We start from the raw sequence: 14,819 nt of genomic DNA, 5'->3' as shown, positions 1-14,819 counted from the left end.
CGTTTGAAAATTACCGGTTGTAAAAAAACACATTCGAGAATGACCTCTTCTCTCGCATAACGCCGTGGCATTCTCGGAACCCGAATGCTTCAACGTTTATCAGGCTAATCAATATTTCGGTTACGTCTGTTGCTGCAATTTTTGCGAACCAGCCAACTTTTAATCTTGCGGTGCGGCAACGGCCTCGAGTGCCGTCCGGTTACATCCCCGTTCGAATCACCGATTCGTCGAGGTAGTTAAAAGTTATGGTTTGCGCCTGGTTGTAGAACCAAATCTCCGGTTTGGCCTCGATCAAGCCAGCTGCGATGTCGGCGAAACGTTTCATCCAAGTGTTACCCGTACGCAATCTGTTCCGTAGCTTATATGCGAACGATCGATCCATCTTATTCACCGTGTAACGTGCGTCCATATTCCAAATTACTTTTCCAATTAAATCGTCAGAAACTCGTAGTTTAAAATGCCGCAGTTCGATACCAGATGAGATTTTCTCCGCGATTTTTGAAATCCTACGATCCGCTCGAAACGTCCCGCGCGAGCCGCAGCGCGCGACCTGGCATTAATTTTTAATCGTTCGTATCGCGACGAGTTAAAAAGTGTCGCGCGAATGATAAATAAGGTCGTTGGAACGCGCGGACGGCATCGGCGCCACGAGGACGCGTAGTCACTCGTTTCGAGGAAAAATTATGCAAAGGCGTCGATTAATTATAATCGCGCGATAAGCTCGCTTTGCCGATCGAGATCGTTCGCGATGTCCCGAGACGATCGTAAATCGCGAGGATCTTCGATCAAACCGCGTTCCTAAATTTTCTACGTTCGCTCGCGGAATGTTCTTTGACCCGCGTGCAATTCCACTTGAAAGCATATCTCTCGTTGGTAACGTTATCGTCGATTAGTATCGCGTACGTTTAATTCTACGTATGGCGTTTGGTACGCAGATGGAAGTCGAAAGTTCAAAGACCTCGAAGAAACTCGAGGAGATGGTTTCCACCATTTGGTTCGTTTATGTCCGAGCTGCTTCGCAAAACGTACGTATTACTTTTAATAGAGACGGTACCTGTGTATTAGCCGTGTAACGCAGGTCGTGACGGTTGAACAACCTCTATGATGTAATTTATTGGAGCGGCGAGTGATTATTTTCAGGCTATGCAGAGGCGATCGTTCGGCCCCCAGAGAAATTGCATTTCCTATGCCGTTCTTTATCCTTCGGACAGAGCCGACAACCGTGTATATTATAATTTTTGACTGACTAGGGCGAAATATAATTTCCGCCCGTCGTTGCTCCCGCCCCTGAATCTATAAGAGTTCCTGATTCATCGACAGCGGAAGCGCCGTCATTCAAAAAGCTTTTATCCCTAGCCTCTTTTACCTTCTTCTACCTATCCTCCTTTTCCGTCGTTACTTCTCAACGCTTCGCATCCACTGACTACCGCTTGTTTTTAACGTATATTTAGCTTCTTCCAACGAGGTTTCGCGAAACTAATTTACGACTTTTCCGGATACGTTGCGATCGGTTACTCCGCTCGTACCGATTACCGAAGCAGATAATCCGATTGCATAGAATTTTACAGCTCGAATTAAAACATCTGCTACTTTAACCAGATCCATCGTGGTAGATCTATCGAACGAAACAGTTTCAGACACGTAGACAAACGCCCGACTCTCGTAGCCACCGCCTGTCGTTTTGATATATTTTCCCTTGACCACGGTTCACCGTCGACCACGTTATCGATCGACGTCCAGCGATGAATCGCGTCTGCCCACGAACCGTTCTATCTCGGTGAAATCGAAGATCGTGTATCGGCTGCACGGTTAGTAGTCTTTTGTCGGTCTTTCTTCTAACTCGTTGCCTAAACGCCTCGATCGATTGACACTCCGGTTACCTTTGAAATGCCCACGGGCAAGCGGCATCCTTTCCGACTGAAACATTTTTGCGATCGTTTAGAGAGGTAGGTGTACGAGTCGTCAAAGAGACTTCGTTTAAAACCATACTTCGTCCAGTTCGTTAACAACGTGCCTAACAGTGGAGTTCTTTGAAACGCTTGGCCCTTTCGAGTACACGAAAGAGCCAAGTAAAAACGAGAAATAGACGAAAGAAAGAAAGGGAGCGTAAGTGGAACGAAAGGTCGAAGAAAGAGGAAGACAGAGTGGCGATACGACGCCGGTCGTTACGGTTATCGAGATCGCAGCTGAAAACGGTTGGTGCTGCGCGTAGATTCACCGGACCTCCATTTCGCACCACCTGGCTACGATTCACGACGAAAGACGAGTGGGTTCGTCGGTCTCCCTAGATCGCGATAGTCGATTTCGCAGGTGCGTGCAAGTCGAACGAACCGGAGGGTTCTTCGTTCGACGTAGCGTACGCCAACCCTCTCCACGGCCGAAACAGAAACGCGAGAACCGAGCCCTCTGTTCGCATTGTCAGCGATAATTGAGACCGATTTGCTGAAGTCGTAAATGAAGGCCTGCAGGGCTCGTAAACCGACAGGGAAGGGAAATTCGTGCGATACATGCGACTATATAATACGTACCAGGGGATAGTTTCGCCGGAAGTTGCAGCGAACGGACATGTGGCAAGCTGAGAAACGGTTTCGTTTGTCTCGTTGCCACGATCGTTCGTGGTTAATGGAGAACCGTGTCCAACCAGCTGCGTTACTCGTGCGCTTGCGGGCGAGAAAAAATTGCGCTATTAGCAAAACGCGGGCATACGACCTCGCGAGTTGATGCAACGTTCTGTCAATGAAGCGTAAACGTTGCGATACAACGATATCGCACGCATAGGCATAAACACCCTTACACGGAAACCCACACAGGCATTTGAACAGGACACTTGCGCGGATCATACTCGTTACTGTATAGAGAGTGGGGTTTAAAATATTTAAGGGATCATGGATCACTACCTACGTCTAGTCTGAGAGTAACTGGCCAACGATCGACAATCTCCATACGTTGTTAATTATATCACTCGCTTATATACATTTGGTTCTGTAGTTCTGTCTAATAAATATCACCGAATATTATTTTAACGTAAACATCGTGTCTTCCACAGATTGTTAATCTTAACTTTAAGATTAAATTCTAACAGTAAACCCTGTGTGGTCTTAAATAAGTTAGCTATCAACGGAGCGTTAACGATGGATGAGAGTTATATCGAGATCTCGCACTCTACCAAAACTATACGCGTTTTGCAAATTCTACAGATTTGTTTGTTGCTGCACAAGTACGTTAATTACCTCTTAGGCACTCGCGTCGGCTAGCAGACTGTATTTACATGACAATTACGTCGCTCGCCGATCGTGCAACGCCTCTCGTCCGAGGAGCTCGAAGGCACCTAGGAAACGAAATATTCGTAAGCGATCTTTCGCTAGGGAATATTTGTAACGCGCGTAACGAATCGACCGGCAAGAAACAACTGAGAATTTATCGATATCAACGTTATGAATATTCAACGGTCGAACAAAGTACAAACGACGAGGGGTTGTTTGGTAAATAAGTAGAGCGCTTAACGGAGCGGAGAGTGACGCGAGTCGGTGCGTTTTTCTTGGTTCGCGACGCCAAGTTGTGTCGTGCGAAATACAGTGGCAAGTAAGCAAGTACGTAGACGGACAAAGGGATCGATCGTCGCCAACGGAAAGAAGGAAACATCAACCGTGTCGGGTGACTCGGTCGATGACTCATGCATAATTTATTTCAACTTAATTAGCGAATGGTCGGGTCTCGCGTGCGGGAAAAGCAACATTTTTCATAAATACATCGAGACTGTGTTATGCAAATGATACCTAAAATTGTAAATGAAACGTTACTCTGTTATCCCGGTTGCTGGATTTCGTGCGGTCTGTGTATCGATTATGCTCGCTGCTCGAAATCGTTGCATACTTTTACGAGTACAAATCTCGAATACGAATAGCCGAATAAACCGTAGAGCGCGGCTCGAGCCTTGCACGAACGCAGTTCCCCGTATAATATTTGATACGTTTCATTTGAATTTACGCCAGAGATATTATGTTGGATTTTTCGCCCTCGCAACAGTGAATTTCACGCGCTCCAATCGCATCGCGTGGAATTTCCAACGGCGCGCCAAAAAAATCACGAATATTCCGCCGCGAATATAGAATAAAATTCCGTAATTCGTTTTCCGTGTTTCGAGAAGGCGGTACTCGATGCGATTAAAAACTGTTGAGAATTTCGCATCTTAATAGCCGAGATAGTGGTATATGGACGCTAAATTTACACTTGCAATCTATATTAGAATAGTTGTATATTTATTTGATAAACGATTCCAAAGATATTCATCGATACGCATTTGCACGCGTCTCAGCACTTTCCTCCATACACGACTGTTAACCGACTGAACAGTTTACGTTCGTTTGTTTTCCAGACGCCGCGCACACACATGCTCCTACACGCTGATATTCACCTAGCCATAAAATTATATATATTTCAATAAAAACCATAGATGCGTCGCGACCTCGGACAAACAACGAATTGTTTTTATTGGATAAAATACGAGCAGAGTTATTAACTTGTCGGAAAATTCGAGAGCTCCGTTGCAAGATAATAAACGGAAACAAAGTTTGCACCGGTAAGCGAAATTTTATCAACAGAGTCGTTCGAATCGCATCTTTCGAAACCTGGTATAAATTCTTACGGTCGTAAATCCGCGTGCCCGTATCTTTCGCAAGCCGCTTGGCTTTTTAAATTTTTCAATTTAAAACTTTAAATGTCCCAGTTCCTTCAACGAACAATTAATTATCGCCGAGGAAAAAAGATTTCGCGTAAATCGCGAGAGTGAAAACGTATTAAGGAGAGTGGAAGAAAGTCGTTCGACGATTTTAAAGCGAGCGTAATGCGTGCGAATTTACGAGACGATTTACGGATACTCGACTGTTGAAGTGATCGCCGCTTCTAAGAAAACTCTACGTCTGGTCTTCGGTTTTCTCAAGCGCCGAGGCCATCGATAGCGCATAGACAAAAGAATGCGTCGATGACAGACCATAAGCGGTCTCAGGGTAACACTGCTAGTGTCGCGTCGGAGACACAAAAGATCGCGAAATTAACGGATCGCCGGTGATCTCCTCGCGTCGCGGTTCGAACGAAATTCTTTCTTTCGCGAATAGGGTGAAGAAAATAGAACTTCGTATGCGACAATGAGATTTATTGCAGAAATCCAACAGAGTGACGGTTACAACAGCGTGGTTCGGAATGTTAGAACAGACTGCTTCGAGATGCTACGACGGACTGTTTTAGCGCTGGTTTAGGAAGGTCCTTCTACCGACGGTCTAGTCCTTTTGGAGGGGCCGTTTTAGTTATTGTTTCAACAGATGTGGCATGCAGGGTGTTCGGTCTATCTGGTTACTGAGCGGATGGTCTTCTCGAGTGTGCGACACTAGCGTGCGGATCTGGACCAGCTTACATCGTATCGCACACTTTGTACTTTGATATTCACAATATGTATATACTTAGAATTTACTTACGCGTTTCTTTCATTCCACATACATCAAATAACCTTAACAGCGACGAAACTACAGAACGAACGTCGCAGGTTCTCGGTGGTCGCGAGAGCCACGGAAGTTTCGCAGATGCTCTCTCGAATTTTTTCTGATATTCAATGCGTTCGGTGTGCTGTGCGATCGCGGTGAGTCCTTGCGGTTCTTATTAAATTTCACTCCGAGCAGCATGACCGAACGGAACTCACGGGACGAGCGGATAAAAACGAGTCTCGTCGGTCGATCGATTCGCCGTCGAACGATAGGATAGCATCGTTCTAGTTTATTCGAATCGAGAGTCGGTTTTCGAAGGACTCCGCTGGCTCCACGCTCGAGAAATCCTCGTTTCCACGTAGCTCGGCTAATCCCGATCGAATCGAGGAACACACTCCGCGTGGCCGCTTAAATATTTACCTCGTATCGATTCGCAATTTCAACGACACCGTACACTTTCCGACGATCTTCCTCCACCGTCTACGAGATCCATTACCGATCTGATAAATAGGAGATCCGAAAGACGGTTCCCTAACCGTGCATTTCCACGTTTCCTTCCTCGATCGATCACGCGACGAGTAGACGTTCGCGTCGCTTCCAACGATCCACGTTTTACCATTCGTCGACGTTCCAGCTCGCTATCCAGATAGAACTAACGATAAGTGTGCGAGATCGAGACGCGAGCAATCGCGCGAACAGAACAGGAAATAAAAACGATCGTTCGATTTCTGATTTCAGTTTCGACGAGACGTCGATGGACAGCTGTCCGTTGGCAGCGATCTCCGAGGCAAGGGCAGGCGATTTGTCCAAGGATGGCAACGAGATGGAAGTGACATCGCTGGAAGAGGCAAAATCTGTAATAGCTGCGCTTCGAGCGAGGCAAAGAGCACAGGCGCATCAAATGCTCGCCTGGCGAAGGACCCTGAAATTGCAGGTAAAAACGAATCTAAGGGGGAAGGGGAACCTCGGAACCTTGTCCGTGCTCGTTGATCAAAGCTATTATCCGGTAAAACTTTGAAGAGGATTCCGAGCCCGCTTCCGGGACAGGCCAGACGTTTCGTGACGTTCCACTATTTCCCTTCGGACCTTGCGTGATCACGGACAATCTACGTGTTCGTGGCGGTGCATTCGCGAAAAAAAATCCTCCCTCGAAATTCAGCAAAGATCTGCGCGGCAAACGATCGACAGCGATCTCTCCAACCCCAGGAAGCACGGATTACGTACGGCATGGCAAAAGTCTTGGTCTTGGCGCAAGCGATAGAAACCGCAGGAAAAAAGAAGTAGGAAACGCGAAAGGATTTTCGTAGAGGTATCTTGCAAATGCTAGAACCAGGCATCGATTAATCTCCTCTTTAGATACGAAGAATCGTTGTACGTCTATCGAAAGAAAGACGCGGCGGATGTTACTTTCGCGATTCCTTCTTATCGTCGAACCTCTCGCAAATTATCGAGAATTTTGGCAATGAGATCAAACTGGACATCGATCTATCTGGATAGGCGATCTACCTGGAGAGTTTCTCTCAAACGGTTCTATCTCGAGTAACACTGCGCGGAAAACTTTAGTTTATCATTCCCACGGGATTATCTCTTCCCATCTGTCACTTTCATCCATTATCGCTTTCATCATCTCGACGATTTCTTCGAGTTCAGCTAATTCGATCATCCATCGCTTTCCTGTCTTTAATACGATCGGATTAATTAGAGATACGCTCGTCGTTGGACCGATCGCGTCTCCTGGTCGCTTTAAAACTCTGTTGCCACGTCGGACGCGTGGTCGCGCACACGACGGGGAATAAGAAATTGTCGCAAGAATTAATCTTAATGTAGCGAGATCGACCAAATTCCATTCGGTCGAAATCAACGGGCGAAACCGAATTAAAACGAAGACGAAAGGGAGAGACACACCGCTGGCGACAAATACAAACAACCGGTGCGTTAACGAGCGAACGCGCCTACGTTCGTGTCCGCCGACTAACTCACGACCTCCCTCTATGCGAAAACAAAAAGACAGAAATTAATCAGATCGACGCTCGTAGATACGAGTTAAAGCGACCAATGCGAGTAGAATAATCTCGTGGAAAGTCTCGAGGAAAACGGTCGATGGCGATTTCCGTGCAAACTGCACGGAACGTTACAACGGCGCTTAGTCGAGGGAAAGATTGTTAAACGTTTGCGACCATGTCGGAAAGACGCTTAGGACAGGTGGAGTACATGTATAGTAAATTGCTACTGTCACTCGTCCTGTTCCGGTTGTCAAGACGTCGCTTCTTCGATATTAATGCGACGCGAGAACTCTAGCCCTCGTTACAGAAACTGACCCGTTCCTTGTCTCGGTCCCTTAAATTCTGAATGTTGTATGGCGCCAAGAATCCTCTATCGACGTTGGTTTTTGGAGTTCCTTGGAAATACGTGCATTCATGTGTATACATATATGTATATATACGAAAGAGGAAAAGCTACGAAGAAGAATTTCTTTAGGCGTGTCGCGCAAAAGCTGTCATCCTCATAAATTGAAAATTGGAGAAAATCCCAGGAATTTACGATTATTTGTACCGTCTTGTTGCGGCATTTGCGTATTTCTGGTAGTAAATCGTCTGTTTTTTTACATAGTCGTGTGTCGCTGTTAATCGTGTCGGTGTCTTGGAAACGGAACCGTTGAATTTATCAAAGTTCGATCGATTTTACATTTAAATAGCTCGGTCGTTTTCGTCGCATCGTAGCCATCTTCGTGCGGTTATTTAAATTTATGCGAGAACGTTAGTCTACGTCGAAGGAAACTCGTTCGATCGCAGGCTTCTTGTGGCGTCGATAATTCGTAAAGAAACGGACAGCGAGCACGCGACCGTCACGTGCGCGAGATACGACGTTGTAACAAACGGTGGAAGAAGCGTTTAATTACGACATAATGATCTGTTATTAGGCGCAACGACGTTTTCGCGTGCGACACACGTGACCACGTCACGGCACCAAGGAAACTTTTCGTTCGGCTTTGCACGCCGCACAGTGTTCCTGCATAGCGTTATTTTGCCTATCGCCGATCTTTACGCCGCTTTTATTAGTTTACCCTTCGCGTCCCTTCACGGCTCCTGTAAATTTCTCAATCGTCGTCCCACGGTCCGTCTCTCAGCACGCGTGTCGAACTCCATGCGCGCGAAGAGAAACGGGAAAAACGGCAGAGATTGGTTCGCTGGTCGCGTTTTGTTTCTCGTGAGTTGCGGCCAAGTTAAATACCTAGGACTCTACTTAGACACGCAATTTACATGGAAGCAACGTACTAAATCAATTATAGACAAAACACGGATAAAAAGAAGACAGATGTACTGGCTAACTAGTCGAGACTCTAAACGAAAAATAAACTAAAAATTTACAAAACGACAGTGAAACCAATTTGGACGTACGGAGTAGCACTATGGGGGACGGCAGAAACGAGCCACGTAAATAAACTAGAGTCTTTACAATCGAAGATACTCGGAACAATAGCCAACGCCCCATGGTACGTCAGAAACGAGGATATACAAAGACTTAAAGATACCAACGGTCAAAGAAGAAATCGGCTGGTACAGGAAAAAATACAGAGAAAGAACGGCAACACGTCCAAACCATCTGGCTGCTGAAGCGAGCAAAACTCTCATAAAAAGAAGACTAAAGAGAAAACCCCGCTGACCTCGTTAAAGAAATAAAATAGACAAACTCGAAGATGATATCCCGCTGGGGGTAGCCAACCACGTGTCGTTTGGCAATAAAGCTAGAAAAATTTACCGAATGTCCAGCTGGACATATTGTAAAGTACAAATTAAATAATAAAAATAAAAAGTTGGAGAGATTATCGCGCGCGTCATATCGTAAAGAAAACGAGAAACTCCGCTGGGAGCCCGTTGTCCGATCGAAGCTGAAAGGACAATTTCGCGTTCCTTTTTCAACGAGTGCGAGAAGCGCATCGAGAGACTCGTAACTCGGTGACGCGCGATACTTGTCGCGTGGGCCTCTACCATTTAGGCGAAAACAATGCCGGGAGTAACGGACTCGTTCTGTTTTCGTAGAAAAGAAAGAACGAGAAAGGTGGTCGGGTCTATGGTCCGTGCAAAGCACCGGACGCGTTTCGCGTTTCAGCAACGCCAAGCTTCGCGGAGAACAGGTTTGCCGAATCGTGCCGTAAATTTAAGCCGACGCGACAGAAAAATTCCCGAGGACTCTGCGTTTCAAATGTTTCGCGCTATGTACTTTTACTTCTCCTATTTTCTACGCGGACCTGTCGCGCGCCGAGATCGCTTCAGCGAAGAATTCGCGATCGCTTTTGCCGCGAGTTTAATAGTCGGACGCTGTCGCGGCGGCTACGAACTTTGATCGAACGAAGACGGAGAACATTGAAGACGATCCGAAGACGGTTCGCAAGGTCGAAAATTAGGTTCCTGGCGCGATGACAGCGTCGGACCTCGCTCGAGTTACTCGAAAATCGACAGCGGTGCTGGACGTTTATAATTCAAGACGGTTGTCGGACGACGTCGTGACATCGGCAAAGTGTAAAAGTTCGCGCTCGAGCGAACAGCAAACTTTGCTGGAAAATTTGTTCCCTAAAGTACCTCGTACACCGCGATGAAAAATGAGATGTAACGAAGATGTTGCTATAATAGACGAAGATCGTTACGTACGAAGAAGAAGAAGAAGACAGGGTGGGATTATCTCAGTTCCTTGACATTAAATACCGACCGTTCGCGATCTAAGTTTCAATCCTGAAAACGTAAAACATTGCTTTTGTCCTAGATCGTTGTTATCGTAGGTACAGAAACCAGGCCCCAACCATATACGTACAATGTTAGGTATATCGCGCGGAGAACGTTCGTTGTATTTAGCATGCACACGGTTAATGGAAAAGCGAAAGAGAAACAAACTCGATAATGCCGCGCAATGCCATAATACATACCGTAATGCGGTCGGGGCAGACCCTCGGGATCTCCTAATTAATACCACATTAATAGGCAAATCGAAGATGCCTTGCGATTGGCACAGTTGCGTAGCCGCGACGCTTCCTTTCCCCGTAGGGTACGATCGTTGAACTAATTACGAAGACGACGACGACGACGACGACGACGACGACGAACACGATGCATGCAAATTTTATCATTATCGATTCGCAACGGTTTTCTTGCCAATCTTTTTGTACGGTCGGTCAGCTTCTTTTCTTTTAACGCACTGCCGGAAGACCGTGGAGAAAAAGAAAGGGTCGTTAATCAAGCAATTCTTATTCCCTAATTATCGATAATGAGCTAACGTGATTAATCGTTGGTTGATTACCAGCGGAGAAGAGCGAACCGAAGCTCTCTCGACTAATACAAATTGCTGATTAATTCAACGTCGATAAAGCCACGCAGAAGTGGTACGTTTACCACGGTCTCGAAACTGCGCAGCGTGGTGGCTCGCACGTACGTTACATGAATTCGCCAAAGTCACTCAACGGCTGATATAATTATTTCAGGAGGACCTCGTGGCACGGCTGACAAGGGAGAAGGCAGAGCAGCTACGGACATTGTCCTCGCAGCTGCTGCTCTTCGAATCGAGGCTTTGTCGAAAACAGAAGGAGATCGAGGCTAGTCTGGCGCAACGAGAGTCCATTATTCTCAGACAACAGAGGGTGATTCGTCAATTGCAAAGCAGATTGGCGGAAAGAAGTACCGGGACGAGAGATTCGCCACCTTGCGACGCTCTGGATAGATTGGACAGCCTCGGAGACAGCGACAGCGCCGTTGTTCTCGAGGAGGCGGCGGACGACCTAGCGCCACCGAGGTACGCGTACGCTTCGTTTAACCGAAACGCACGAATTTTCCCTCCGCCCCTTTAAAGCTATCGTTACGTAGCCAAGGTAAAGATAGACAGAGGTCCTTTGCTTCTACGCGATGACTAAATTTACTTAGATTTACTTCGTACGGTTTGATAGACGCGAAATATCCGCGTACGTTAGGAACGGCACGTTCGAAAGCTTTTCGAGTAAATAGAAATTATCCTTGACAGGTTTCGCTCGAACATCACCGACGTGACGGTGATCCGATCGGTTTCGGACGCGGTCGAACCGTCGAGCAAGTACTCGTCGATGCGACGATGCAACGGTTTCCTGAGGAGACCGGAGATCTTGGAGACCGTTTACTCGGTGGAGGAGGACGGAGACAGCGAGAACAATCAGGACCCGTCCGAATCGACGGAAAACTCGGAATGCGAGGAGAGACGGGCAAAGAACTTGGGAAACGGAAAGGGCAGACTTCAAGATTTGTACGGTAGCTTCGAGAGACTCGCTCAAGAGGCAGACTCCCCGCCCAACGAGAGACCGAGGGACGAAAGTCAGCAGGCGCAGGTAAGAAAATCTTTTTATACCAATATCCACTTAGTCACAACCGTCTTTCGTATCGACCGTTTCTTTCTTCTTTAGACCTTTCCGTTGGTCTGCATATACGCGCTATATGCGCCATACTATCGAACTTGTTTCGTCTATACGCGTTCGAGCAACGTGTCTCGGAACATACGTATACGAGAATTTTCCTTCCCTTTGAGAATCCTCTTTCCGACTTTTCATTCTCTTCGACTCGTTTATCTGTCCTATCTATTCTTACATCATTTACTATATTTGCGGTATTTTCGGAATCCTTTGAAATGAAACGTTCGTGCAATCGCGTCGATCGTACTCTCGATTCTTTCTCCTAAGCCAGTCGCAATTCTGAATCTCGTCTTTTTTCAGGTCACGTACAACAGGGTAATGAGTAATCACCGATCAGTGACGAAGCCAAAAGACGTTAAGTACAAGAGGATAAACAAAGCGAAGTCGAAAAGCCTGGAAGAACTAAGGGGACGACTGAGAAATTGGGTGGAGAAAGGGAACAAAATCGCTATATCGTTGGATCAATCTTACGCCTGAATCTCTACTTTCTGAAAGTATATTATACAAATTGTTGGAAACGGCGATCGAGATCGATCGATCGTTCGTCGTCGTGCACGCGGCAATCTCGAGCGTCGACGATACGGTGGACGTCGACGCGATCGATCGCCGTTGTATATTTAATTAAAATTCTCATCGCTCCATGTGATATTTACCGTAGTGTCTCGAGAATTAATTAGAAACTTTACGCACCGCGGAATACGTTACGCGTGGACAATTTTAACATTTGTGATATATATAATGATTTTATGATAATGCAACCACGTTATCTAGTGATAATTATCGTCGTCGCGATCGCGGAACGGTAAGAGGAGTAACGCTAATGGAGGAGAACGAGACAAGATAATCGAGAATATTTGCTATTCGCGTAAACGTAACTTGTGCTATGGCAAACTCGCGTTGCCAAATTCTCTGGCGTACGATCTGCATCGTAAATCGAAATTGCCTTTCTCACCGCGAACGAAACTAAACGAGCACCCGATATAACCGAGTCGTAGCTTCCTTCCTTCCCTCCTTCCCCCCTTCCTTTCTTTCCACGCGTTCGCCAAATCGTCAATTACGACCACCGTGCTATATCGATCAATCGACGCAATCGGTTTAATCGGTACGAGATATCATCGCACCTTCTTCAAAAAGAGAAGAGCATAAGCGCGATCGTATTTTCCAACGGACCTGAGCTCGATTTTTTATCTATAAAAATTGCTTAAACGCCGGTCACACGCTATATATGGCTCTGTCGCGTCATATCCCCCGTATCTGCCTTATCTCATATATCTTTGCCTATACGCAAAAAGAACAAACGGGATAAAAGCTTTCAACGTATCATACGCGAAACTTGTACGATATTCTCGAGCATCTTACGAGATACTATATCTTCTTTCTTATGTCGTTCAACGAACATCCTACATTTTATTCAGTATCGACAAATGTGCCACTCTATCTACTTTTCTATTAAGATTTCGTAGGGCGAACTTGCTCATCGATTCTATCGCCAGACTGATCGAAACGATCGACGCTGTGTATCGTAACGAAAAGAGACGCGATTCGAGTTAACGCGCTTACCGCAGTCGTAAATAAGGAAAATTATTATCGAGAGGTAATACTATATGAAATATGTGTATACCGAACGATAAATGCTTTAAAAAATCGCGGTACTCAAAGTATCGATGAAAATATTTTAACTCGATCACTATATTCTGTTACTGCAATTGTTTCGATCAGTCTGGCTAGTGAATTTCTTTAGATAATCTTCGAGATTATCTGATTTAATCGACGGAAGATAATCAATATCTATATATGTATATGTGATGCATTTGCTGAATCTAATGCAGCACGAGTTATTTTTCGAGATTTACGAATGTCTTTTCGATGCGATTAAAAAATGTTCGTAAGACACGAGTTACACCGTAGCATAATATTTTTCGATCGTTCTTTACGCCGTACCAACGACACGAACTCGACACTTTATTTATTTATCGACCATGTATGTACGGCCGTCGTCTAACCTTTCTGTCTCATTCGAATGAGAAAACTATTCTTGCGGGTACCTGTGTAATGTTAAAAAATACATAGAAACGTTTTCTATTTTGCGTTCCGTTCGAGGCGAATTTATATTTAACCGGCGCGTTCTCGAACGGGATAAGGGTACAAGAAAACTATCGACAATCCCCCAATTTTGAAAAAAAAAAAAAAAAAAAAAAAGAAAAACGCAAAGCATATTCTATTAGAGAGGAATCTACATACAATTCTTTTGTAAATAAGATGAGATGAAATATATATATATATATATATTATGATATGTAATAGCTTAAGATTAAGACTCTTGGAAATTCTGCAAAAGATTATCATGTAGATAGCCGCGTTAACAAGAACGATAAATTTTAACGATAGAGAATCAAGTTTTATGTTCCTGTAGGCTGCATAACAGCCATCGACAGATCTCGTGCATAATATATTTGCGCGCTTATAAATACATATACTTATAAATAAATCGCATATAAATATATATAAACGAAATACTATATGAAACTGTAATTGAGTCTACTTTGCTAATGACGAAACGGGAATGAGAAAAGAAACAAGTCGGAATAACCTGAGCAAACTGACTCTGATGAATCTGTGGTATCGTATTTACAGATGTTCCAATATACGCGTGAACAAAATAGATGCTACAAAACTGATACAGATATCGCAAATGGTTTATAAAGAAAGTCGACTGTCATTCTAATTTATGTAAACGATGTATCGTGTATACCATCGCTTTCTTAGAAAAATAGTAAACTGCTACCGATATTAATAATTACCGCATTATTATTTTAATTATTATATTAAATCGCAAATAAATTATAATACAAAAACTTGTTGCGCGTGTCATTGTACCCTTTCAATTTCAAGCGTGATGGCATTCGTTTAGCTCTACC

The 14,819-nt window shown here is 45.0% G+C and overlaps 1 protein-coding gene across 5 annotated transcripts in view; it reads left to right on the top strand.

Annotated features, from left to right (window-relative positions):
* The window catches only part of LOC139998427 (uncharacterized), an 82,465-nt gene extending 67,709 nt beyond the window's left edge, over window positions 1-14,756 (top strand). For 4 of the 5 annotated variants that reach the window (XM_072022945.1, XM_072022946.1, XM_072022944.1 and 1 more), the window contains 4 exons: window positions 6,216-6,411; window positions 10,951-11,258; window positions 11,484-11,820; window positions 12,202-14,756. In XM_072022945.1, coding sequence (XP_071879046.1) covers window positions 6,216-6,411; window positions 10,951-11,258; window positions 11,484-11,820; window positions 12,202-12,378 — 1,018 coding nt within the window. In that variant the 3' untranslated portion in view covers window positions 12,379-14,756. Of the gene's footprint in view, window positions 1-735; window positions 1,026-6,215; window positions 6,412-10,950; window positions 11,259-11,483; window positions 11,821-12,201 lie in introns of those variants that run through there. The other variant, XM_072022947.1, reaches the window with a different exon arrangement.
* The last annotated feature ends 63 nt before the right edge of the window (window positions 14,757-14,819 follow it).

The sequence above is a fragment of the Bombus fervidus genome, chromosome 3, assembly GCF_041682495.2.
Source record: "Bombus fervidus isolate BK054 chromosome 3, iyBomFerv1, whole genome shotgun sequence".
Lineage (NCBI taxonomy): Eukaryota > Metazoa > Arthropoda > Insecta > Hymenoptera > Apidae > Bombus > Bombus fervidus.
The sequence above is the reverse complement of the archived record's forward strand: the minus strand, read 5'-3'. Positions and strand labels throughout refer to the sequence as shown.